This window comes from Elephas maximus, chromosome 3 (genome assembly GCF_024166365.1).
Source record: "Elephas maximus indicus isolate mEleMax1 chromosome 3, mEleMax1 primary haplotype, whole genome shotgun sequence".
Taxonomy (NCBI): Eukaryota; Metazoa; Chordata; class Mammalia; order Proboscidea; family Elephantidae; genus Elephas; species Elephas maximus.
The window spans coordinates 96,532,614-96,558,786 of record NC_064821.1 but is presented as its reverse complement, the minus strand read 5'-3'; the positions used below and the strand labels follow the sequence as shown (position 1 = coordinate 96,558,786).

At 45.5% G+C, this 26,173-nt stretch overlaps 1 protein-coding gene across 18 annotated transcripts in view; it reads left to right on the top strand.

The window, feature by feature from the left end:
* LRP8 (LDL receptor related protein 8) overlaps nt 1-25,049 on the top strand; it is a 92,767-nt gene extending 67,718 nt beyond the window's left edge. For 8 of the 18 annotated variants that reach the window (XM_049879283.1, XM_049879299.1, XM_049879297.1 and 5 more), the window contains 8 exons: nt 1,687-1,914; nt 4,960-5,078; nt 5,328-5,467; nt 6,913-7,054; nt 8,014-8,166; nt 9,051-9,275; nt 11,600-11,668; nt 15,569-16,856. In XM_049879283.1, coding sequence (XP_049735240.1) covers nt 1,687-1,914; nt 4,960-5,078; nt 5,328-5,467; nt 6,913-7,054; nt 8,014-8,166; nt 9,051-9,275; nt 11,600-11,668; nt 15,569-16,140 — 1,648 coding nt within the window. In that variant the 3' untranslated portion in view covers nt 16,141-16,856. Of the gene's footprint in view, nt 1-1,686; nt 1,915-4,959; nt 5,079-5,327; nt 5,468-6,912; nt 7,055-8,013; nt 8,167-9,050; nt 9,276-11,599; nt 11,669-13,876; nt 13,925-15,568; nt 16,942-20,060 lie in introns of those variants that run through there. The other 10 variants (XM_049879300.1, XM_049879298.1, XM_049879295.1 and 7 more) reach the window with 4 other exon arrangements.
* Nucleotides 25,050-26,173: the final 1,124 nt, after the last annotated feature.

The window sequence follows — 26,173 nt, the reverse complement described above, 5'->3', positions numbered from 1 at the left end:
CATGGATGGATGGATGTGTGGATGGATGCATGGATGGATGGAAGCAAATGTGTCAAGTGCTACTCACTGACAACTAGGTGCTTACCCCCAACACACAGACACACAACTCAGCCTGAATTCACACACCCAGAAACAGAACTTGGTCAGTCCTTGTTCAGAAGTTGCAGCTGAAAGAGACAGAATTTGATGACAGACTGGATATGGGGCGGAAGGAGGAAGAGTCAGCATTAACTCCCAGGTTTCTGGCTGGGAGGTTTCATGGCCTGTGGTGCTGTTCTGAGATGGTGTCTTAGCCATCTAGTACTGCTGTTAACAGAAATACCACAAGTGGATGCCTTTAACAAACAGAATTTATTTTCTCACAATTTAGGAGGCTGGAATTCTGAATATTTCAGGGTGCCAGCTCTAAGGGAAGGCTTTCTCTCTTTTTTGGCCCTGGAGGAAAGTCCTTGTTCCTTGCTGATCATCGTGTGGTGTGGCACCTATCTTCCCTCGTCTCTGCTTGCTGGCTTGCTTTTTTAATCTATTTTATATCTCAAAAGAGATTGACTCAAAATACACCCCCCAGCAATCCTACCTCATTAACAGAACAAAGACATTCCCAAATGGGATTATAACCACAGAATAGAGGTTAGGATTTACAACACATATTTTGGGGGAACGCAGTTCAATCCATAACAAATGGCAAGCACTGGAGGAGTAGCAGAGCCGGGGCTGGGCAGTCTGTCCAATCCGCTGGGCAGTTTGGCTGGCGGGAGCAGTGAGCTGTTTTGGACATGTTGAGTTTAAGGTGTTTGTGGGACAGACTAGGGGAGCTGGTTGGCTTTACAGTCTGGAGTTTAAGAGAGTTGTCTGGATTGGAGATTTGGGAGTTGGGGAGTTATGGCTGGCAGTGGACGCTCCAGAACTAATCACCCAGAAAGACGGTGTAGGGGAGAAGAGAACCTTGGGAAGAACAGCATTTGAGAGACAGAAAGTCCTGCTCACGTTGCCCAAGTGCTGCTGTATTTTCAGCCCCTTCTGCATTCTCAATGGCATAGCCCTTCTTCAGACCCTCTTCGTCTCTCCCCTGGATGCTGTGACAGCCTCCTAACCAGCCTCCCTGCCTTCACCCTCCCCTTCCAGCCCATTTTCAACTCCACACTTCGGACATATCTGTGTCCTCTGATGTGTTTTAAACTATTCAATTATTCCACCCCACCACCACCTCACCCCAGGATAACATCCTCATTCCTTAGCATGGCCCTCAGTGCCCTCAGGATGTAGTCCCTGTCTGCACTTGCATCCAGTGGTACATCCCACGCAGGCCCTCCTACATACCCAGCTCTGCCCCACTGAACAGCTCACTCTTGCAGACGCTCCTATCTCTAGGCATTTGCACATGCTGTTCCCTTAGCTTGGAACGACTTTCTGTTCTTTGTGTTCCTTTGACTAATTCTTCAGGACTCACGCAAAGTTGTTTCCATTTCTCTGCTGCTGTAGCCTCTAGTGTTTCCTGTAATCACATTGCACCCTAATTATCTGGCTCCAAATTGCTGTCCTCACTAAACTGAGCTCCTCCAGGCTAGAGACTAATGCAAGCCTGTATGCTACCCTGGCAGCCCAGGGAATGTCTGGCATGGGAGGGGTGCACGGATGGCTCCAGATGGCCCGTGGGTGAAACACCTGCCCCATGGTTTCTCGTAGCGCCTACATGGACAAGGCCAGCGACCCGGCGGAGCAGGAGGTCCTCATTGATGAGCAGCTGCACTCCCCAGAGGGCCTGGCGGTGGACTGGGTTCACAAGCACATCTACTGGACCGACTCGGGCAATAAGACCATCTCAGTGGCCACAGTTGATGGCAGCCGCCGACGCACTCTCTTCAGCCAGGACCTGAGTGAACCCCGGGCCATCTCTGTTGACCCCCTGCGAGGGTGAGTGTGCGTACCTCCAGCTTCACATTCCCCCACCGTAGGTGTTCAGTCCTCATATGTCTGTCACAAGACACAGGCCATAGGGAAGCGAGTCCACATGGCCCACTTAATCTGCTAACCCTGGCCCAGGGTTCTTTGGGCATTGGTCACCAGGGTTCTCCCTGGACGCTGCCACTCACTCATTGTATCAGAGCTCCAGAGATTGTTCCTGGGGCAGGAACCCTTCCCTGAAGCTGCTGGCAGGTGGGCATCCAGCTGCTCTCGCATACTTCCAAGGACAGGGAGCTCATTACCTCCTACAAGGCCTATTTCATTGTGGGGCAGCTCTGCCCCTTAGAAGGTTTTTGTTTTTTTCTCATGTTCCCAAATCTGCCTCCCTGTGACTTCCTCCCTTGGCATAAAACATGTCCACTCTCTACCCTGCAGGGTAGCCAGCAAGATTGGAGAACCAAGACCACTGGGTCTGCTCTGCTTCAGCCTGCCCATCTTCTCCCCACACCCATCGTCCACAGCCTCTGGCCCCTCACCACCCAGGCTGCCCTGCTCTGGCCACACCTCAGTTTTGGGGTTATGGATTCTGAACTAAGTAGGACCCCCTACCTTCCTCCCTCAGTGGTGACGCCCTGAGACGGCATTGGTTTTTCAGCAGCTACATCACACTAAATTTACTACAATTACCAGCTTCTTCCTACTGCTGTTTCCTTACCTGTTAAACAGGGATAAGAAAACGCTCTGCTTCCAGTGAGGGCAGCTGGGTGTGGGGTTAAATGAGAGCATGCACCAGGCCTAGGAAGTGACTGACAGCCGCCACTGACTGGTCATGTCAGGGGCCCCTGCCCAGTACCAGGTCCTCTGCAGATGCTGATCACGTCACCTGGCCCTCACCTCAGCACCATCAGGGGGGCTCCTTGCTCCCTGTCCATTCTCACACAGACCTGGTGCTGCTGTGCCACACCCTCTCCCCCAAGCCATATATGTACCCCAGCCCAGCCTGATCCATTCTGGATCACTCCATCAGGGCCCAGCAGGAAACCTGCTGTGCACTCGAATTAGAATATTTAAGGAGGGTTTAAGAAAAAAATGGAATATTTACAAAGGAGTGGGTACAGTCACTATTTGGGCTAACAGCAGGCTGTTACTACCCCTAGACCTGAGGGGAAAGAGCAGGGAGGGCTACCTGAGCTGGGAAGGAGAGAGCAGGGTATGGAGCTGGCCTTCAGGGCATCAGCCAGCTGGAGGCAGCCTTGTAGCAGAGAGTCAGGGGAATAAATATCAGTCTCTTCCCACTGCTCAATATTTCACTGGATCCAGAGAGTCAGGGGAATAAATATCAGTCTCTTCCCACTGCTCAATATTTCACTGGATCCATCTGGAAGCCAGAAGGCAAGGGAGCCGGTCCCAGTGATGTGGTCTATATGAGTGAGCTTTTGAGTGCACAGAGCAGAATGGAGATGGTGGAGGGTGAGTCCAAAGCAGCAGTCGGACAGCATCCAGGACAAGCACTCAGCCCCCAGCCCAAAGTCAGCCTTGGCTTGACACCAGGCTTCAGGAGAGGCCGTTTTGGGTAGCCTTAAGTACATAGGCTTTAGAGTCCGGGCGGTTGAATTGAAAGCCTGGCTCCCCTACTTACTAACGATGTGATCTTAGAGAAGTCAACCCCTCTGAGTAAGTTTACTCATCTGTAAAATGGGGCTGATAATTATACCCTCCTAGGGCTGTTTTGAGGCTAGAATGAAATCATTATTCAACAAATATTAAATAAGAACCTACTACGTGCCATGCATGAGTTAAGGGCCAGGAATAAAGCCAGAAATAAGATAAAGAGCCTGCCCTTAGGGAGCTTACAGACTAGTGGGGGAAATGGGCATTAAACAGATATACCACACTACACCAATGCATACATAAAGTACTGATTACTGTGGAAGGAAAAGGAGCCCTGGTGGTGAGACACTTAAGCGCATGGCTGGCTGCTAACCAAAAGGTCAGCAGTTCGAACCCACCAGCCACTTCATGGGAGAAAGATATGGCAGTCTACTCCCATAAAGATTTACAGCTTTGGAAACCCTATAGGGCAGCTCTGCTCTGTCCTATAGGGTCGCTTTGAGTTGGAATTGACTCTATGGTAGTGGATTTGGTTTTGGTGATGGAAGGAAAGAGCAGAGTGCTATAAGAGATAGTAACAGGGAAAGCCTGCTCAACATTGGATGATCGGAGAAAGATTCTCTATTGAAAAGACATTTAAACTGAGAACTAACCAGGGAAGAGTGGAGACAATAGCATTTGTGAAAATCTATGGTAGGAAAGTCTTGGTGTTCTGGAGGAAATTAAAGAAGCCCTGTGAGGCAGGCACGGGGTTTGTAAGCTTGGGGAGTGACAGGAGGGACAGCTGGGGAGGTAGGCAGGGGTGCGATGATGTAGAACCCTGTAAGCTGTGGTCAGGATTTGGGATTTCATTTTAAGGGGAATATGAGAAGCCACCGTAGCTTTAAAAACAGGAGAGTGACAGCTTATTTCCATTTTTCAAAGCTCTGTAGACTGTGTTAAAGGGGGTAGTGTACTTGGGGGAAACCACTCAGCTATGCCTGGCATGCAGTAAGCACTCAATAATTGTTTCAAGAAGAAAGAGAGAAGCCCTGGACAGAGTTCTTGCTTGGACTCACTGTGTGACCCTGGGTAGGTCACCCAGTTTCTCCCCTGTAAACTGGGAAAGTAAGAGAATGTACAAGGGCCCTTCCTGTCTGACATTCTAGGGCTTTGGTTAAAGCTGCCAGAAGTGGGTGACCGGGTCAGGGGGAGGTTGCTGTCACAGTGGCTGTTCAGCTGAGGCTGGGTAGACTCCGGATATATAGGCTTCCCCAGGTGCTCCAATGAGGTGAAGTACCTGCTAATTCTGACATCTGATGATTCCAAAGGATTTCAGAGGCCTTGCCAGTTCCCACAGAGGATACTCCCTGAGTTTTCAGTGGCCTATTGAGCTCTTGTGACCTAGACCACCCCAATCACATCCCCAGACAAGAAGCCAAATTGAGTTCTTCTCTCTTTTAGGTTCATGTATTGGTCTGACTGGGGATACCAGGCCAAGATCGAGAAGTCTGGGCTCAACGGTGTGGACCGGCAAACACTGGTGTCAGACAATATTGAATGGCCTAATGGTATCACTCTGGGTGAGCTGCCTTCCTTGGATTGGGAGCCTGTTCTAGCCCCTGGTCCTGACCACTGTCTGGAGCTCCATAGATCTGGTTTCTGGGTCACCTCTTGGTGCCAGTGCCTTTGTTCCCTGATGGTTGCCCCAGGCTGGCCTTAGTCTGAGGCCTAGCCTAGAAAGGTGGGCAGGGAGGGGACACAGAGGAGCAGAGACCCAGGCTGGGGTTCCAGGCTTATGACCTGAACCCCTCCCTCTCATTCTCCCCAAGATTTGCTGAACCAGCGCTTATACTGGGTGGACTCCAAGCTGCACCAGCTGTCTAGCATTGACTTCAACGGAGGCAACAGGAAGATGCTGATTTCTTCCACGGACTTCCTGAGCCACCCTTTTGGGATAGCTGTGTTTGAGGTGAGCCCCATGGGGGCAGTCATGGCCCCACCAGGAAGCCAAAGCCTAGAAAAGGTTTATCCAAATAGGACAAGTCCTTGAGACTTGTCCAAATGGAAACAGAGCAACAGAGAGGCCAACTGACTTGTTTATACAAAATTTGTGAGCTGCGGACATACAAAGGCTTTGCAGCCTGTTGTCCTCCTTTTGTGTGCTCCTTCCCAAGACTCTCTCCCAGAGCACTTCTCAGAGGGTGAGTTGTTAGACCACGTATGTTTCTTCTCTGTACCCCCAGCACTCAGCACCATACCCACATATACAGAAGGTACCCAAGAGGGAGGGAGGGAAGAAGAAATATGTCTTTCCTTAGAATCGTTTACTGTTGGAAATGGCCTAAGACATGCTACTCAATTCAATACACTTTTACTGAGCTTTGCTGGACCCTGGGGACATAGAAATGACTGTCCCAGTCCTCAAGAAGCTCCCAGGAAGTGGAAGAGTCAAGAAACCTTCCTGTGTTCTGACTCTAACAACCTTTCCCCTCGGGGAATGAGGAAGCCAAAAACCACCAAGGTCTCATACACTCACCTTTTCCCTGAAACTACCCACCACCATGGGAGGAAAAGCAAGGGGACAGTGGTCTGGGTGGGCCTTGGCAATGTTTGCTTGGAGCAACATCACTTAGCATTGCTCTGAAATTGTGGGCAAAGCCCCATCTCCAAGTCCAGTCCCTGCTTCAAAAGACAGGTGTGTGTACAGACACGTGTGTGTACAGACACGTGTATATGCTTGTGCGTATGTGCATGTACATGTAAAGTATGTATATGTGCACGTGTGTATATATAAATGCAGCAGTGTAAAAGCGTGCATTCCTATATGTGCTGGTACACTTGAGTGTGTAAGTATGTGCATCAGTATTCAGACAAGTCCTTACGTGGACACAGTGTGCCTTACGTGTGTAGATGAGCATTTGGGTATGTGTCTAGATGTGTGCATGGGGCTGCATGATTGAACCTGTAACTGTGGATTTACCCATAGATGCACGTAGGCTTGTATGAGCTAATGGTATGTACTCAAACACGTGTACACCCAGAGGCTGAAAGAGGCCCAGCAGGAACTGCCCTCAGTAGCTCACACAGTCCCTCCAATCTTGGTCCCAGGCCCCAGTACTATAATGGCTATAGAGATCCAAATGTGGGTTTCTGCTGGGCTCCAGGAAGCAGGCCTCACTCGGCATTAATGAGCAGTTGTGGCCTTCAAAGCAGAGAATCACAGAATGACCCGTGACACAGCATACACCACAGATCAGAGGCTGAGGGCCGCACTGTGATTCCCAGACAGGATAGCTTGGGGAGATGTCTGGGCAATTTTTGTGACTGTAGTTTAGGGCTGAGCCCAGGAACCCTCAGACTGAGGTCATGGGTTTAGGCTCTAGGCCTTCCATCCTCTGTATCTGTACCCCACAGGACAAGGTGTTCTGGACAGACCTGGAGAACGAGGCTATTTTCAGTGCAAATCGGCTCAATGGCCTGGAAATTTCCATCCTAGCTGAGAACCTCAATAACCCACATGACATTGTCATCTTCCATGAACTGAAGCAGCCAAGAGGTGAGCCTTCCCTGGTCCCGGGTCCCCTGCCATGTCCTCTGCACAAGGCAGGCTGTACTCATTTCCATAGCATGTCTCAGCACCTCCAGGTATAATAACAGTAACTTTTTTGTTGGTAGAATGCTTTGCCACACATATCTCATCTCATTTTGTCTCAAACTCTTTGTCAAATAAGACTAGATAAAAATAAATATACAAATGTCATATTTTTGCCAGTCCTATTATATATATTTATATAATAAATGAAGTGCGGGTATTACAGTTCTCTTTTAACAATGAAAACAGAGCATGTTAGACGTGGCCGAACTAGAACCTGAATTCAGGTCTGTCTGATTCCAGCGTTCTTCCTGCCGTTAGACATGGCTTCTCGTTTGTTATTTGTACCCATTTTGCAGTCGGGTAAGCTAATGTATGTGTCTTATCATGGGCCATTCAGTAAGTCAGCCTATTCATTGGGAATGGAATCGAGGAATCCTACTCCTAGGTTGTCCACTCCTATCAGTAGGGTATACTAATTCTAACTATTCCTGAGGTGTTGGCTTCCGGGGTCAAGGTGGGAATGGGGAGGAAGGTCAGGAGAGGAAGTTGGTACCTGATCCTAAGTCTAGAAATTTAAATGAGAGATGAAGGACCCTGGGCTTTGGAGCCAAACAGACCTGGATTAAATCCTGACTCCAATATTACTAGAGGTACAGCTTTGACAAGTTCATTCTCTCTGAGCCTAGGTGTCTTTATCTGTCAATATGGGACAAACACCCATCTCTCAGAGTTGTTGTAAGGATTATATGAGACAGCGAGGATAAAGTGCCAGGTGAAGAGCTGGTGGGTGCCCAATAAGAGTAGAAGGGAAAACTTTTCTGAGCAAACAGAGCGGGCGGGGCCTTACCCTCAGGAGGAGGGCAACCTGGCAGAACCTGTCTGTACCCCAGCTCTCTCTTGCTCTGTCTCTCTGCCATTAGCTGCAGATGCCTGCGAGCTGAGCACCCAGCCCAATGGAGGCTGTGAGTACCTGTGCCTTCCTGCTCCTCAGACCTCCAGCCACTCTCCCAAGTACACATGTGCCTGTCCTGACACCATGTGGCTGGGCCCAGACATGAAGAGGTGCTACCGAGGTAAGCTCAGCTACCAGGAGGGCAGGTCCTGGTGATGCCAGACCCCTTCCTGCTGACACCTTCCCTCGGCTTCTGGGACACCGTATGCTCTGGTTTTCCTCTTTCTTCTCTGGCTACTCATTGCCTTTTCAGGCTTCTCTCTTTACCTGCTGTGAGTGCTGGTGTCCGCCAGGGTCCTTCTAAGACTTTCTCTGCTTACTCTCAAGAAAAGTGCACATGTACATACAATGTTTTTTATTCAATTTCAGGGAGTTTCAGGACCCCCTTGAAGACCTCAGGTTAAGAACCCTTGATGCCCATGGCTTCAGTTACTGTGATTCATATGCAGTTGGCTCTATGCTTTCCTGCTTCGCCTAAAACTTCCAATACTACGTAGACGCCCTTTTATGATGGGATTGGGACTAAAAGTTAGTGGGTTGATACTTTAACCATATAAATTTATAGTATTTCACCAATCTTGGTATAGGGCCAAGGCTTTTTCTTTGAGCATAAGCCTACTGCATCATTTATGACTTACAGTTTCAGCTGTTTAAAGTGCAGTGGGATTTAAACATAGGAATGGTGTAGCAATGAGTGTAGATCCTTCTGGATTTAAACAACCCCCCCGCCCCACACACAAACACACACCCCTCATTCTACAGCATTGTCTTAATGACTCATCTTTATCAAACCTGAGTGAGGCACAAGTAATAGTCAGAGTGCTTGGGACTCAGCTAAAGGAAAGCTCAGCCCGTTCAGGGGGATTACAGAAGGCTTCAGAGAGTGCCTTTAGAGCGGAGACTTGAAGGATGGGTTCATGAGTATATTTTACAGAGGTGAGTGACTTAGGCACTAAAGCAACAAAATTCTCTGTCCAAGTGACCTTTCTGGTATTTCCCTTCTAGTACCTCCATCTACCTCAACCACGACGTTAGCCTCTACCACGACGAGGACAGTAGCCGCCACCACAAGAGCCCCTGGGACCACTGCTCACAGCCCCACCTACCAGAACCACAGCACAGAGACGTTGAGCCCGGCTGCTGCAGTCCCCAGCTCGGTTAGCGTCCCCAGGGCTCCCGCCGTCAGCCCATCCACTGCAAGCCCTGCAACCAGCAACCACTCCCAGCACTGTAAGAAAATGAGTCTCCCCTTCTTTCATGACATGGGAGGGAGTCTAGGGAAGCCAGGATGGGGGAATCTGTGGGGAGAAGAGATCAGACCAGAGCCAAAGGAATACTGACTCTCCCGGAGGAGGAAGCAAAAGAGGCCGAGTGCCGACCTGTGATGTAGGAGTCTGAGGTGTGCCTCACTTATAGAGGATCTTGAGGGAAGCTACTTCCCCTCTCAGGCCTCAGTTTTCTTACCTACAAAGTTGAAGTAATAATCACCCTGCCCCTACCTGTGTCACACGATTGCCCTAAGAGACAGAGGAGACAGTGTAAACAGAAGTGCTCACACACACAGCCTCTGCTGGCTGGGCGTGCACGTCTGTGTTTCACACGTTGCTGACGTGTGTATGAGGGAGTGTCCCCTGGCTTGGAAACTTTAGAAGCTCTGGATAGGCTCCCCAGATAGTAATATACACAACTATGGTCCACTTGTGCCTCTTTCCAAACCCTGGGATAAAAATAATTCACTTTAGCTCTTATTAAATCATCATGAGCAGTAATGTCACTGCCAGAGATGTTCTGTCTCGTTAGCCAGCAAATGCCTTTTTAACTGAGTTACCTGCCAGGGGGAGTTCATCTAAAAGGATAAACTATCTTTGAAAGTTTTTTTCCATACATGAAGGGCCCAGAAACCAAGCAGCTTGGCAGCATCTTTCTAATCGGGCTCGTTTTGCCAGTGGAAGTTGGATTTTCCGAGTTGAGCACTTACCCTGAAGTTTGGAGAGGCAGGTGCAACATGTGTGAGCTCCAGTCCCTGTCATCTGGGGCAGAGCCTCTGACAGGGAGTATCACCACTGGCTTTATCGCGCTCCAGGCTTTGGTATCACTGTCCAGTGTTTGCCTGGCTATGGAGACAGAGGGCAGCAGTGTTCTCACAGTTTGCTTTGTAAGCAGTTCGGCTCTTTTCTCCCCTTAATATTTAGATTCCCTGGCGTGACTCTAGAAACCCTGGTGGTGTAGTGGTTAAAAGCTACGGCTGCTAACCAGAAGGTCAGCAGTTCAAATCCACCAGGCACTCCTCGGAAGCTCTATGGGGCAGTTCTACTCTGTCCTTTAGGGTCGCTATGAGTCGGAATCGACTTAATGGCAATGACTCAGAGAAACAGATAAACTGAGAGAGTGGGATTTGGGCCATTGCCTGTGGACAGTCATCTCCTCCTGGAGCAAACATAGATGCCAGCTCCTCTTCATGCCTCAGAGGGCTATAATGATGTAGACCACAAGAATGAAAGACAGATAGCATAATATACTTTACAAAAAAAATACAGTACATATTCAAAGCACTTTTCAGTTTAGAACGTGCTTTTATATACCTTATTTTATTTAAGCTTTGTGACAACCCTACTCCCCTCCCTGATCTCTTTAAACTAGGCAGCGCTGTGCCAGGCTCTGTGCTAAGCATTTTACACAACTTATCTCACTTAATAACAGCGTCCTTAAACCAAAAAACCAAACCCGTTGCCATCTAGTCGATTCTGACTCATAGTGACCTTATAGGACAGATAGAACAGAGTAGAACTGTCCCATAGAGTTTCCAAGGAGCACCTGGTGGATTCAAACTGCAGACCTTTAGGTTAGCAGCCGTAGCTCTTAACCACTACACCACCATGGTTTCCACAGTGTCTTTAGGAGGCAGGTAATACCATTATCTCCATTTTAAAGATTAAGAAATATAACGTTACATGTATTTCTATATAAAATACAATAACTTGCCCAAGGTTACACAAGCAGTGAGTAATAGAACTGGGATTTGAACTCAAGCAGTCTGACTGTGATCTTGATTCCACAACACTATACCCATTTTAATTATTTATTAAATATACACTAATAATACAAATGGACAGATCACCAAAAACAACTGACAAAGCTACAGATACTGGCTAAAAAAGGCAACTGACTCAGTCAGCCAAAAAGGCAACTGACTCAGTCAGCCAGCAATGTGAAGACCTAAGTGCTCACTCTGCCCCATGCATCCCCTGCTTCCTACCACCACGATGCTGAGGGAAGGGCATGGGACTTGGAGTCATAAGTCCTGGGTTCAGGTCTCAGCTTTGCCACTTATCTGTGAGTCCCCAAACTCCTCAGTAAGACTTAGTTTTCCGTGTCCTGCTTGCCTCCCAGGAGTTTTGAAAGGATCTGGAAAGACTGAATTATTAAATATTAGCCAGGATCATCATTTTGGAGTGAGGCCAAGAAGCAGTTGGGTTGTTCTTACTCCTTGAAGCCAGCGAGGTCTTGGACTGTCGGTGATGGAACATAATTCTGCAAATATCTGTGTTTTGCAGATGGGAATGAAGGTGGCAAGATGGGTTCAACAGTCACTGCTGCTGTCATTGGAATCATTGTGCCCATGGGTGAGTATGGCCCCAACTCACTGGGCAGAGAAGGGAGACCCTGCCTGCAGAAAAGCACTAGAAGGATAGAAAACTTGACCCACTGACCTGCCCCATTGACTTTTTCTGCCCCAGCAGACTTCCTGCCCACTCCCAGTCCTGATTTGTTTCTTAGCTTGGCACACAGGCCCTTCAGGACCCAACCCCAAGCCACCATCCAGGTATATTCCCCATGACCCCCTCATTCACACTCTGTGCTACAGCCACGTGAGCCCAACTGTAGGCTCCATGAGGACAGGGCTGGTGTGCCTCTTGCTCACCAGCTCCTAGCAGTGTCTGGCACGTGGTAGGGAATCAAATGTTCATTGAATTAATGAGTAGAGCTGCTTGCCATGCTGTCTTCTTTTCTTTCTGTTTAGTTCTCAACAAACATTTATCAAGCAGCTACTATGGGCCAGACTCTGTGTGCGGGTAGGGGGGTGCTTAAAGATGAATAAGACGTGGTTCCTGTCTTCTCTAAATTTATAGTCCTGTGTGGGGAGGGAGGCACACATACACAGATAATTTCATTATAGCATGGCTAAGTCTGCAGATTGACCTGTATGCACTGAGTTGAGTGGAAGTGCTGAGGAAGCACTTCAGACTTCAGGGAGAGAAGAAGGCGGGGAAGGTTGGTTTCCCACTGGAAATATTTGAGCTAAGTCAGCCAGGTGAAGAAGGATCAAGAATAATCTAGGCAGAGAAGACAGCATGAACAAAGCCAGGAATGGAAAATAGCATGGAAGGATTAGGAACTAGAAGTTCATTATGAGCAGAATGTAACATTTGTTTGAGCCTGTCAGAGAACCATGGAGGCCAGTTCATTTCTCTCACTCCAGTGCTCACATGGTTGTCTTGTACATCCTACCTCTCCTACTGGTTCACCTCTTAGTGGGATCTTTGATTTCTGATTGTCCCTTTATAGGTTTATCTCCCTTACTTGTCTTGACTATCTTAAGGGAAAGGACTTTGTCTTTTTATTCTGGGAATCCCCAATATTGTGGTGAGTTAGTGACCGAATGTTTTGAAAACTTCTACCAGGTTTAGGACACAGTGCCAAGGATACAAGGAAGAAAAAAATAAAGACTTTAAAGAGACTTTCAGTCTGGTTCAGGAGACAGACTTAATCATAAATAACTTGCACAAGGTAGACGTTACTACATATTACTGTGTGTCATAATAGAGGCCTGGTGCTCTGTGGAGGAATAGTAGAGGGAGGGGTTAATTGCAGATGAATGGTTGTGCTTTTGGAGCCCACAGCATTTAAATTGCTCTTGAAAGGCTTCAACAGAAAAGATGATGGTGACGCTATGCCAGGCTTATTTTGAGTGAATGAGGGGGAAACACTCTGAACATGGTTTAGTGAAAAAGGAATCGACCCCTTTCCTGCCATCTTCTGCTCTAAAGAAAGCCATATGCATGCCATTGCCTTATATACCCTACCTCTAATATAATCAATATTTTAAATTTCTGCTAATCTGAGGGGTGAAAAATGAGTGTTACCTCTCTAATAGTTCCCTGTGAGGTTCAGCATCTTTTCATAAGCTTATTGGCCATTTCTATTTCATCTTTTACAAATTGCCTATTCACTGTCTTTTTTTATTGGTTCTTTGCCCTATTCTGAGGAGCCTTGGTGGCGCAGTGGCTAAGTGCTCAGCTACTAACTGAAAGGTCAGCAATCCAACCGCACCAGCAGCTCCTCGGGAGGAAGATGTGGCAGTCTGCTTCCGTAAAGATTACAGCCTTGGAAACCCTATGGGGCAGTTCTACTCTGTCCTATGGAGCTGCTGTGAGTCGGAATTCAACTCAACAGCAATGGGTTGTTTTTTTTACTACCTATTCTTACTTGTAGAAATATTTATATATAATAAATACTAAACTTTTGTAATATATGTTAAAATATTTTTCCCAGTCTGCTACTTAAATTTTAAATTTGTTTATGATATCTTTTGCCGTGCATAAATTTTTAAGTATCAGATCTCTCAGTCATTTGTTTTATGACTTCTGGGTTTTGTGTCTTGCTTAGGAAGGCCTACCTCACTCTCAATTATTAATATATCTTTCTATATCTTCTATTTCAAACATTTTTTTTTAGTATTTAGATACTTAATCAATTTGGAATTTGTTTTGGAGTATGGTGTGCGGTAAGAATTTAACTCTTTTTTTTTTTTTTCCCATGTGTGTGACTAGTTTTCCCGAGACTTTTTATTGAATAGTCCGTCCCTTCCTTCTGACTGGAATCGTCATCTGTATTATAAACTACATGCCTGTATACACTGTGATCTGCTTCTAGACTGTTTATTCTCCTTCGGCGATCATCTGTTTATTCTTATATCCTAGTAGCACAACTTGGAGATGTATTTTAACATCTAGTAGGGCATCATTATTCTCCCAACATTTTCTCAGCTGTGTTTATTCAGCCTCTCTTCTAGATGAACTTCAGAATCATCTTGTCGATTCCATAAGAATGATGATAGAATTTTTATTGAGATGCTTTGGATATATACATTGATGTGGGAGAATTTACCATTTTACTGTATCGAACCTTGCCATCCAGGAATATTACATGTCTATTTATTTGAGTCTTTTTTTTATGTTCTTCAGTAAAATATTATAGATCATATTAAAAAAAAAAAAAGACCCATTGCCATTGAGTCAATTCTGACTCATAGTGACCCTATAGGACAGAGAAGAAAACCTCCCCATAGGGTTTCCAAAGAATGGCTGGTGGATTCGCACTGCCGATCTTTTGGTTAGCAGTCATAGCTCTTAACCAATGCACCACCGGGCTCCATTGATGATATAGGACTTGGATATTTCTTGACAAGTTATCTCAGGTATTTTATAGTTTTTGTGAATGTGTGTGTCCTTATTCCATTACATTTTCTAATTGGTTGTTGCTGATTAGTATAAAAGCTATTAATTTTTTACGTTGATTCATAATGAACTAAAATGATTTCTAATAATTTTCATCTTCTCTATGATTTTCTAAACATACAAGTAGCTGTTATGACAGTTTGTGTTCTTCCTTTCCCATTTTTTTATACCCTTCAATTCTTCATTTACCCTTTTTGCACTGGCTAGATCTCTAGGGCAATAAATAGTAGCCGTGGTAACAGGCATCCTTGCCTTGTTCCTGTCTTCAATGGATATCAATTATTATAATCTTATCAAAGCAGAAACCTCTTCTCTATCTTTCTAGACAGACAAATAATAAGCCTCCACTTGAGTGCTCCGAGTGTTTGCTTACTACATTATGGAGCTGCTTGTCCTATTTTTGCCCAGCTCTGTTGGAGAGAGCTTCCTCTTTTACTGATTAACATAGTCATTTATTCTAACCTAGAGCCTGTGTGGCCCTGCTGTGTCCCCTTTAGAGAAGCTCCTCTTCTGGCAGAGCCCAGTTTTGGAAATAAAAACTGTACCCCACCCTCCAGTTTGGGGAGAGAATGGTTTTTTTTGAGCAAATCAGGGAGACAGCAGTATTAGGGCAAAAGTGTGGTGAGGAAATCCACTCATCATTCTGTGCGTGTTACTGAGCACCTACTCAGTGGGAGGCACTGGGCATAAAGAGATTAACAGACACAGTCCCTGTCGTCAAGGGGCTCAGTCTGGTTGGGGGTACAGATACATAAAGTAAGATAACCATGCTCTGGGAGCACATAGGAGGGAGCAACTGATGCTACCTGGGGGGAGGGCTTCACATTTGAAGTGGATCTTGAAGGATGAGGACTCAATGAGGGAGAGCAGGGCATTCTGGGCAGCAGAAGCAGAACCTGAGGAACAGGGGCAGTAAAGTTGGAGAGGTGGCAAGAAACCCGCAAATGTCAGAGGAACAGGCGGGAGCCTGCTGGAGGTTCCAGTGTGACCTGTCCCTTCCTCCAGCGGTAATAGCCCTTCTGTGCATGAGTGGCTACCTGATCTGGAGAAACTGGAAGCGGAAGAATACCAAGAGCATGAATTTTGACAACCCAGTGTACAGGAAGACAACCGAAGAGGAGGATGAAGATGAGCTCCATATAGGGAGGACTGCTCAGGTTGGCCACGTCTATCCTGCAGTAAGTATTCCTTGCTGGGAGAATTCCTTCCTTCCCTCTCATCTTCCTTCCCATCCCTTCTTCCTATTTCCTTTCCCTCCCTCTCTGCCTCCCTCCCTCCTTCCTTCTTTCCTTCCTCAAACATTTACCAAGAACCTACCATGTGCAAGGCACTGTTCTAGGCCCCAGGGACACAGAAATGCTGGGGCAGGTGGTTGGGGTGGAAGGGCACCAGGGCCGCCTTGCACCAGAAGCTCTTCCTGGCCACAAAATCTTTATTTCTGCAGAGTAAGTTTTAAAAGCCTTTGGCCTGGAAGTTGTAACTATGGCCATTCGATTCAAATGTGTTCATTTCACCGGACACTGTATGCCAGTTATGTGCCAAGCACCGTATTAGGTATATCAGGTGTTCAAAAGTAAATAAGGAATGGCACTTGCTCCCAGGGAGATGGTGGGGGAGTAGAAATGCTAATGTTATTGTATAGCCATATGCCAAGTGCCATGGTGGAACTTCATGAGTTCCCTCTTCTAGGAAGCTTCCTCTGGCTTGCTTTGTTCTCCCACAGTCTTCTGGGTGTCTCTCCATCACAGCACCTGTCACACTGTCATCTACTTGTCTTTTACTTACTGGTCTCCCCATTAGACCGTGAGCTCCTTGAGGGCAGGGTTGTCTGATTAATCTCTTTCCCTGGTGCATAGCACAGCATAGCTGGCTCCTACTAAGTATTCATTGAATAGATAGATACTGTGGAAACATCAGCAAGGCACTATTAATTTTGTTTAGGGAGTCAAGAAGGGAATGCCTCACAGAGTAGGTGACAGGTGAAGTGTGTCCTTGAAACACTAATAGCATTTTTCCAGGTAGAGAAGGAGGGAAATGGCATCCCAGATGGAAGCATGTGCAAAGGCTTAGAGGTACAACAGAGCGTGGCTTGTTGGGGGAGCAAGGACCACCAACCAAGTGGCTGGAGCAGATGTCATTGTGTAGCAGAGTCAGGGGGCTGAGTGTGACCTCAGAGGTCATCCAGTCCATCCCCCTGTCAGGCAATCAGCAGCTTTGACCGCCCACTGTGGGCAGAGCCCTGTCTTGGGGAGACCAGAGAACTGGAAGACCCAGCCCCTGCCCTCAAGGAGCTTTTTGTCTTGCCGGGGGAACCAAGGTCACAGCTGCACCAACTCCCGAAGAACCCTCTTTCCGAGCTGCCTGTCGTCAAGTGCAAGGTAGGGTAGTGCCACTCTGAGTCCGAGGGGCTGGTGAGTGCGGGCTTGAGCCCAGGCAGGTGCAGCCAATCCTAGAAGGCTTCTGGTTCTGGAAGGCTGCAATTGTAAGCAGGGTGTGGGGGCAAAGAGGAAACATGGGCTAGTTGCAGACTAAGAAAATGGCACGTGGAAGAAGCAGTCAAGTACAGGGCAGAGCACATAGACTTGCTGCTGAAGCCAACTGTTCATGAAGGGGAGACGTAAGAAATGACCATGTGCAAGTGAGGAGGGTTAGCAGATGCCCTCAAGGATTCTTAGCCTCAGCCAATGCAAGCACATGGTGGTTTAACCAATATTTAAAGATCAGAGAGAGCATGGAGTGCAGTGGAAGAAGCACTGAGCCTGCAGTGAGGCGATGACGCCCGGTGCCACTATTCCACCGCCCTGTAATCTTATCCCTTCTCTCTGCTCACTTTTATTTGTAAAATGGGAATAATAACCCCCATTCTCTCTGCCTCCTGGGTTTGTAAAGTTCAAATGAGATAGCACATGTGAAAGCGCTTTGTGAACAATGACGCGCTCTACACGTGTAAAGCAGCATCACTTCCAGGCAAGGAGATGATGACTCAGGAGGAGCTATTCCTGATGAGTCTGATGCCCGTGGAATAAGCTTCTGTCAGCTGTAGACAGAGTAGCAGAGCAAGGAAATCAGCATTTAGTGAGCATCTACCCTGTGCCAGGCACCGCACTCTGTGTTTTACATGCATTTTTCACTTAATCTTCGCAATAACATTATAAAGTTGATATGTTAGCCCCATTTTGCAAATGAGGACACTGAGACTCAGAAATTTAATAACTCTCCTAAGGTCCACATAGGAGTCCCTGGGTGATGCAAATGGTTACTTACACACTCGACTACTAGCCAAAAGGTTGGCAGTTCAGACTCACTCAGAAGTGCCTCAGAAGATACACCTGAAGACCTGCTTCTGAAAGTCACAGCCTTGGAAACCCTATGGAGCAGTTCTACTTCTACTCTGTATACAAGGGGTCGCTATGAGTGAGAATCAACTTGATGGCAACTAACAACAACAAAGTCACATAACCAGGAAGCAGCAAAACCAGGATTTGAACTCTGTATTTACACAAAAGCCCATGCTTTTTCCACTTTAAGCCAAACAAAAACCAAGCCCACTGCCATCGAGTTGATACCAACTCATAGCAACCCCATAGGGTTTCCAAGGCTAGAGTCTCTATGCAATCTCTACGGAAGTCACGTCTTTCTCCCTCGGAGCTGCTGGTGGTTTTCAACTGCCAACCTTTTGGTAGCAGTCGATCGCTTTTCGGGGTAAATAGCCTTGAAGCTCTGAAAGTCAGTATCCCCAACCTACTCTCTTCTAAGGTTCTCTCCCCTACCCTTTTCTCAGGTAGCGCCACTGTCACTGCTGGGCCCTGTCTTTTGGCCTAAAGATGTATCTTGGAGAGAGTGGGAAAGTGGCTAATCTAGAAGAAGACAGTCTCAAATACCTGCTAGTGGAGCAAGGCCATGGCACTCACACAAAACCACAAATAGCCCAGAGATGATTTGAAAAGCAATGGAGTTACTTTTTACCATATGTAGAATGTCTAGAATGTTCTATTTTGTGCTAGTTAGGTTGATGTAAAACACTGTGAGCCCTGTGTGTGTTAGGTACTATATTAAGCACTTACATACATGATCTCATTTGATTCCCCAACAACCCTATGAGGTAGGTCCTATTATTATTCCCATTTGACGGATGATGAAACTAAGGCTCAGAGAGGTGAAGTGGCTAGCCCAAATTCACATGGCAATAAGAAGGATGTTGGGGGAGAATGAGGAGTCGCTGACAATCAGTACAGGATGTGTTTTTGGGGAGATGTAAATGTTCTAAAACTAGATCGTGGTGACAGTTGGCTGTGAACATATTTTAAAAAATGCTGAATTGTATACTTTAGGTGAACTGTATGGCATATATCTCAATAAAGCACTTTAAAAAAAGAAAAATGAGAGATAGATATTGAAAAAACGGGATTGTCCAAAGGAGGGTATCCAGGAAAAGGAAGAATGGGAAACGAGGTTACATCAGGACCAGTTGAGGGAAGTTAGAAGTGTAACCTAAAGAAGAGAAAACTCAGAAGGAAGGATAGGGAGCTCCAACACCATTTGCAAATGTCCTATGTAGAACTCTCTTGAGTCTAAGAAATAGAATCAGGGAACTTTAGAAGATATAAAGAAACAGATTTCACATCAATATAAGAAAGAATTTAAGTCCGCTGACCACAATGGAAAGGAGCCCTGGTGGCACGATGGTTAAAGTGCTCAGCTGCTAACTGAAAGGTTGGTGGTTCGAACCCACCAGCTGCTCCATGAGAGAGATGTGACAGTTTGCTTCCATAAAGATTTACAAGTTTGGAAACCCTACAGGGCAGTTCTTTGTCCTATAGTGTCTCACTGAGTCGCAGTCGACTCAGTGGCAATGGGTTTGGTTGGGCTTTGGGCCCACAGTGGAATAGACTGCTCTGTGGTCAGTAAGCTCATTATCTATTGGACACTCTTTTGTGGTGGAGGGGAGTCTCGCATCTAATGATTTGAATGTAGAGGTGAGGGAAAGAGGGATTTAATTGACCTGCATTGCTTCCCAATTCTGAGTAATTAGTTTGGGGCGGGGGGCAGCAGATTTACCTTCCTGTGATTATTAACATGCTGAAGACAAGTAGTTAGTGGTCTGGAATTCAGCATTTGCCAAAGCTATCCCACTGAAGTTGACCAACCCTAATATCCTATAAGGGAGGATTGAGAAGGTTTAGATCTCTGTGTGCTCCTTTACGAAGATGCAGGATAAAATGGCAGGAAAAAGCAACAGCTTTGGATTGACACAGACCTAGGCTCAAACTTTAGCTTACCCACTTGCTATGTGAGCCGGGGCAAATGTTACTTAAGCTCATTGAGTCTCAGTTTCCTCATCTGCAAAATAAATGTGATAAATCCTGTCTCTTGGGGTTGTTTGAAGACTTTATGAGCTAATACCTGAAAAGTAATTAAATGTCTGGTACCTTGTGGATACTAAACAAAGAGTGGCTACTATGGGTCTAGTGATGATTTCTTCGATCTTTCTCCCCAGCGAGTGGCTTTAAGCCTTGAAGATGATGGACTACCCTGAGGATGGGACCACTCTATTCGTGCCTCATGGAATTCAGTCCCATGCACTACACTCTCTGGATGGTGTATGACTGGATGGGTGGTTTCTGTATATGGGTCTGTGTGAGTGTGTGTGTGTGCATGTATAATTTTTTTTAATTTATGTTGCGGAAAGGTAACCACAAAGTTATGATGAACTGCAAACATCCAAAGGATGTGAGAGTTTTTATATGTATAATGTTTTATACACTTTTTAACTGGTTGCACTACCCATGAGGAATTCATGGAATGGCTACTGCTGAGTGATTAACATAATGTACATAACCAAACGGGGGCTGGTGGCACAGTAGCTTACTCACCATTTAAAAACTATATTTACAGAGGATGTTTGGTTTCTTGGGGGTTTTTTTAGGTTTGGGAGGTTTCATTTTTTTTGTAAATAAAATAATTATGCTTTGTGGCTATCCATCAACATAAGTAAAAAAAGAAAGAAAAAAAAAACACTTCAACCCCCTTCCCCATTTAGATTATTTATTAACATATTTCAAAAATAAGATTAGTTCTATAAATAATTTAGAGAAGTGAGAGTATTTATTTTTGGTATGTTTGACTCTCCATGCAGACTCTGTGTATGTGTTTGTGATCCTTTTTATGTGTGTGTGTGAGAGAGAGAAAATCTGTAGAGAAGAGTGCTCACCTATGGCTGTTGTTCAAACACACAAAGATAAATATATTTTAAAACAGTCCACAAGAGGGGTATCTATAGTTTTCAGAGAAGCCTTCAGAAATTTGGTTCAGAAAGCAGATACCATGGATTGTGCAAACACCTAGCCTAGAGAGGCAGATCTTTTCCACCTCTGGCTATTCCTGAGGCTCCAATCAGTCAGGAAAAGCCCTCTAGCTCAACCATGGCTGCAGTGACTCCTACCTGGGCTTTCTGTTCTGTGGCTAAGAGTGTGCAGACTTTATACAGTGCCAGAGGCACTTGTGAGCTCAAGTCAACATGCCAGCACCTCAGCTGCTCCTAGTTTTCAAAGTTCAGCTCTTCAAGTAACTAATTTCCTTCAGGACACTTGAGTGGAAATCACTAAGTTTTCCTCTGCAGCACCCTGAAGGGCGCCATCCTTACATATAGAGCTAAGAACGTTTCCAGGACAGCCTGAGTTCGTCCGAGGGACTGGCTCAGCACCGAAAATCTGAGCCCTGCTGTGGCGGAGGATGAGGATGGTGGAATAGGTTTTACTACATCTGTTTCTCCCTTCTCCTTACTTTCTACCATTTCCTTTCAGTGGGGAGAACATTTTAAAGTAATAAATAGGTTTCTTACCATCATATGTTCATATAGATGAAACTAAGAAAAGGTAGCCAGACCAGAAACCATGTTTGAGGGGGGAAAATGGCATACACAATATTATAGGACATTGGACATACATCTTCACACAGGGATTTGGTTTACTGCTTTGTAAATAAAAGGAGAAATTCTGGGTATATGCATAGATTTTTTTTTTTTTTCCATTATGGGCACTTTGTTTTCCCTGGGCCATGGTGGGTGGGAAGACGTTCTGTTTTCTCTTTGTGAGGGTCTGCCATTGAAAACATAATCCTGCAGTCCCAGGGAGAATTCCGTCCCCGCTGGCTGTCTCATCAAAGCTGTGGTCCTCTTTCCCTGCTGTTCTGCCACTTCTATCCCACTGGACAACTAGGGCCAAAGTGTGACACGGATGTGTTTGGCCTAAGTAGGGGCAGAGGACATGTATCTAACCTGAACATACCTGGAATTTGACACATCAAGTAAATACCACCCCCAGCCCCCACCTCAGTGAAGCTTGAATGTCTCACCAGCTTGATGGCCCTTAGACTTCCAAGCAGACATTGAAGAGTTCTATCACCCTATTCCTGGGACCTTCCTGTTCGTCATTTATGCTATGATAATGTCAGAGAACAACTGTGTTCCAGACCCTGGGCAGCATGCTTTGCATAAACAGTTTCCTCATGATACGCATGCATTGATAGTCCTGAAATATTTATTGAGAGGGTAAATGCAATTGACCTGGAATGATCACTACCAAACAGAACTTAAAGAACAGGTGGCCAACTCCTATGGAGCTTAATCATATACTACTATTCTTTCAAGAATGGAAAGTAAAATTATTTTTGACTGAAGAAAAAGTGGAAAACATCGAACTTTACACAAACGAGTGACTTTTTCTGTAACCTGCTTCCAAAGAAATTGTCTGAATTTCCCGGGAGAATTAAATGATAATAGTGACTAACGCGTAGTTTCTAAACTTTCAGTCAGATCCTAGCCTTCACAGAAGAAAAAAAAAAAAAATGAATAGGGTCAGGATGATACAGCCTGAGGTCTCAAAATGATGGTGAATCTCACAACTATCTCAGAGATATCCATGTTTCCTGAACACACTACAACTGCCTTTGAAAGAGGGCAACGATGGGAGCAACCTAGAAAAAACAACTTGTGGGATCCTCACAACGCTGGATGGCAATAAATAAGATGAATCTGAGGAGTCAGGGCCACCTTCCCCCATTTCCCAGCACCTGCCAGAGGTATGGAACCCACGTCTTGTGCGTAGAAAGACTTTCCTGCAAAACAAGAAATGCACGCTGGGAGAATTAGAGTTCCTAGACTAATGGAACATTCTCCAAGTTTGGGGGGCTTCTGAGCCTCATTCTGAAATGTAGTTGCATGTCTGTTGCCTTTTGGCCCCCACACCCATCATGTATCTGTGGCCAGTAATGAATCAGAGCTGTACTGTAGAGCAGAAAATGGATTTATCAGACAGCATTTTCTCTATTTAAAAGAAGCTGTACCGTCCTTTTTCTCCCTTTCCTTTGGGCTGCTGAACATTGTATCAAATGTGCTACCTATCTTACAACCTGTCTTCCCAGTGCAAATACGAACACACTGGCAGAAACAGGGCAATCGAGAATGTTATTTATTTACTCTTGATGTTGTTGTTACTGTGTGCCATCCATCGAGTAGGTTTTGACTCATAGCAACCCCATGTGACAAAACAGAACTGCCCGCATAGGGTTTTCTAGGCTGTAATGTGTGGGAGCAGATCGCCAGGTCTTTCTCCTACAGAGCTGCTGGGTAGTTCAAACTGCCAACCTTCTGGTTAGCAGCTGAGTGGTTAAGCATTGAGCCACTAGGGCACCTTTTTACTCTTGATAGCAATGATTATAAAACACAGTGAGGTAACCTCACCTGGCAAAAAGAAGAAATGGGACTTAAGTTTATGGCAATAAGTACTATTGACCCTTTCAGTTCTCTGTGATTACAATATAGTCATTCACTGATTACAATATAGTCATTTGCTGAAACCATTCGCTGGGCACCAACTATTTGCCAGGCACTAGGCCAGGCGCTGCACATACAAAGGTCCATCTGCCCTTAGGGAGCTCACCAAATCACAAGACAAAGATGTATACGGAAACAAACAAACAAAATGATAGATTCTATTCAGTGTACCGTTGGGGCACAAAGCGGTGGGGCAGGGGGAGGTTCACTTCTACCTGAGATGAAGAGTGGGGTCAAGAATGGCATCTTAGAAGAAGTGACCTTAAGCTAAGTCTTAAAAATTCAGTAAAGGTGTTCAAGCTGCTTCAGTGTTCAGAGCCAAGACAAAAGAGGCATGAGACAGCGTGAGGATTTTAAGAAACTGCACGTGGTTCGTTATAGCTGGAGCAAAAGGCTCAAGGGGGACTTAGCAAGAAATGAGGCTGGCTGGGAAGACAGGTTCAATGTAAGCACTTTATAAAACACTTCTATTTAGTTTCTGATTCAACAAAGCAGCGTTTCCTGATCATTTATTGTGTAGGAAGCACCACGTGCATCATGAAAAATTCACCAGGATGTGTTGCCAGCACTTTGCAGACATGACAGCGTTCAGCCTGAAGCTTTCTAGTGGCCAAAGGGAAATCTCAAGTGGTTTTCATATACCTGAGTTGAAGTTTTTTGATACAGTCAGTGAAAACTAACATAAGGGCAGTGAGCTTGTCACAGAAACGTTCTATGTTGTCAAGAGCCTCTGAGATTTTCTCAACCGTGAAAAAGAAACCTGGGAGTTTTGGAGGCATGGAGTCTAGAGAGGGCACTTAATCACTGTCCAGTCAGGTGCGGGTGGGAAGAGGGGGAGTGCACGGGGCTCCTAGCCTCCCACCCTACTCCCTAACTCCAGCCTTACGCTCATCGTTTGACAGAATACAAGTGAGCAGTTCAAAGTTTGAGAGTAAATAATTTCCTTTCCCATCGATGCATGAAGGTAGAGTATCGAAGTCTTCTCACACTGTGTTTTTAGGGTATTAGGGATTTTCAGGGTATGGAGAACTTAGGAGGTGAAGGAATTACGGCTTCAGATTTTCAGTTAACGGAAGAAATCAGGAAGCTGTGTTCATTCAGGCTGTGCACCATGTGCATGGTCAAGAATCTGCAGAAACCCTCTCTGCATCTGCAAACACTTTGTGTTACAAAAAGTAATAAAAAAGCCGCCTGTATATATATATTTAAAGATGTGAAGATTTTGATACTTTTTTTTACAAAAACTACAAGAGAAAACAAATAACCTGTACAAACCATGTGCTTTAAAGGTGTTTTGTTCTATACAAGCTATTATTAATTTGGGGGTGGAGTACCGGGTTTGCAACTCCATCACATTGTATCCAAGTAGGTTTTCCTTGTTTGTCCTCTCCCTCCCCCGAATGACCGTATTTGCTGTAACAGGCATGTTAGATGTTGGGTCACACTAACCATCTCTGCGCTTTTTGCCTTGTCATCCTGAGTTCCGTTAGCTTTCGCACTCAGCCTGGTTTCTCTTCCAGAGGCAAAGAGACCGAGGTGGTGTGCTGCATCTCACTTGCTGTGCTGATATCATCTTAGTGAACTCAAAACCAAATGTGGACATTTGTAAAATCAGTGCACTGTTTGTAGAGAGAGATTAAATTCATTTTTTAAAACCTGAAAGTATTGTTTCCTTTTGATGCTTTAATGGGGGGGGGGTGGACTATCATTGATTGAGTTCCTAATATGCACCAGGAATTTTGCATAAATTATCTGCATCTTCATGACAATCCTGTGAGATAAATATTATCAATATAATCATGCCCATTTTACAGATGAAGAAATGGGTGAAATAACTGCCCAAATTCGTAGTTACTTTTAGTGCTCCCAAAGAGCACTTGTACCTCCACCTTTATTTTCCGTTTCTACCTCTGCATCTGACTAAAACCTGTTTGTCCTTGAGGACTTTGCTTAGGTAATTCCTCTTCCAGGAAGCCTTCCCTAATTTTCCAGACTGGGTTAGGTAACAACTCTATGCTCCCGCGGTAATTTATGCCTATCTCTATCCCAATAGCAACAATTGTGAGGATGGCGCAGGACCAGGCAGTGTTTTGTTCTGTTGTACATAGGGTCGCTATGGGTCAGAACTGACTCGATGGCACCTAACAACAATAATCCCAATAATTCTTCCCCACCCCTGATTCACATACCACTGAGGACCTCCTTGATTATAAATCTTGTAAACATTTCCAGCCCTTGAAACAGTACAGGTAGTCCTCGACTTAGGACATATTCAAGTTAGTACGAACCACACTTATGACTTTTTTTTTTCTCGTTATCGTTACTACTAACGTACTTCGTGCAATGTTGCACCTCGTGATTTGCTGATGTTATCACTCTCAGACGTTCACTCATAGGTGTTTATATGTAATGTTTCCAATCCCCAAAGATAAAGATTAGGTATATAAAGACACTGACAATAAAAGGCAATACTAATGAAAAAAAAAAGATAATTCAACGTAGGTCAGAATCAACTTACAAGGGAGTCATGGGAACGAAGCTCCCATTGTAAGTTGGAGACTACCTATATTTAAGACTGTTGACCACTCCTTTCCTGGGATGCTCTTATTTTGGCTTCCATGACACCATACTCTTGGTTTTTTTCCCCTACTTCCCTGGCCACTTCCTAGCCTTTGCCCACCCCTTGGTCCCAGCTCAAATCCATCCACTTTTCTATTTCTGCTACCATTATCCGAGTACAGGTCACCATCATCTTAAATTACCACCGCCATGGATTT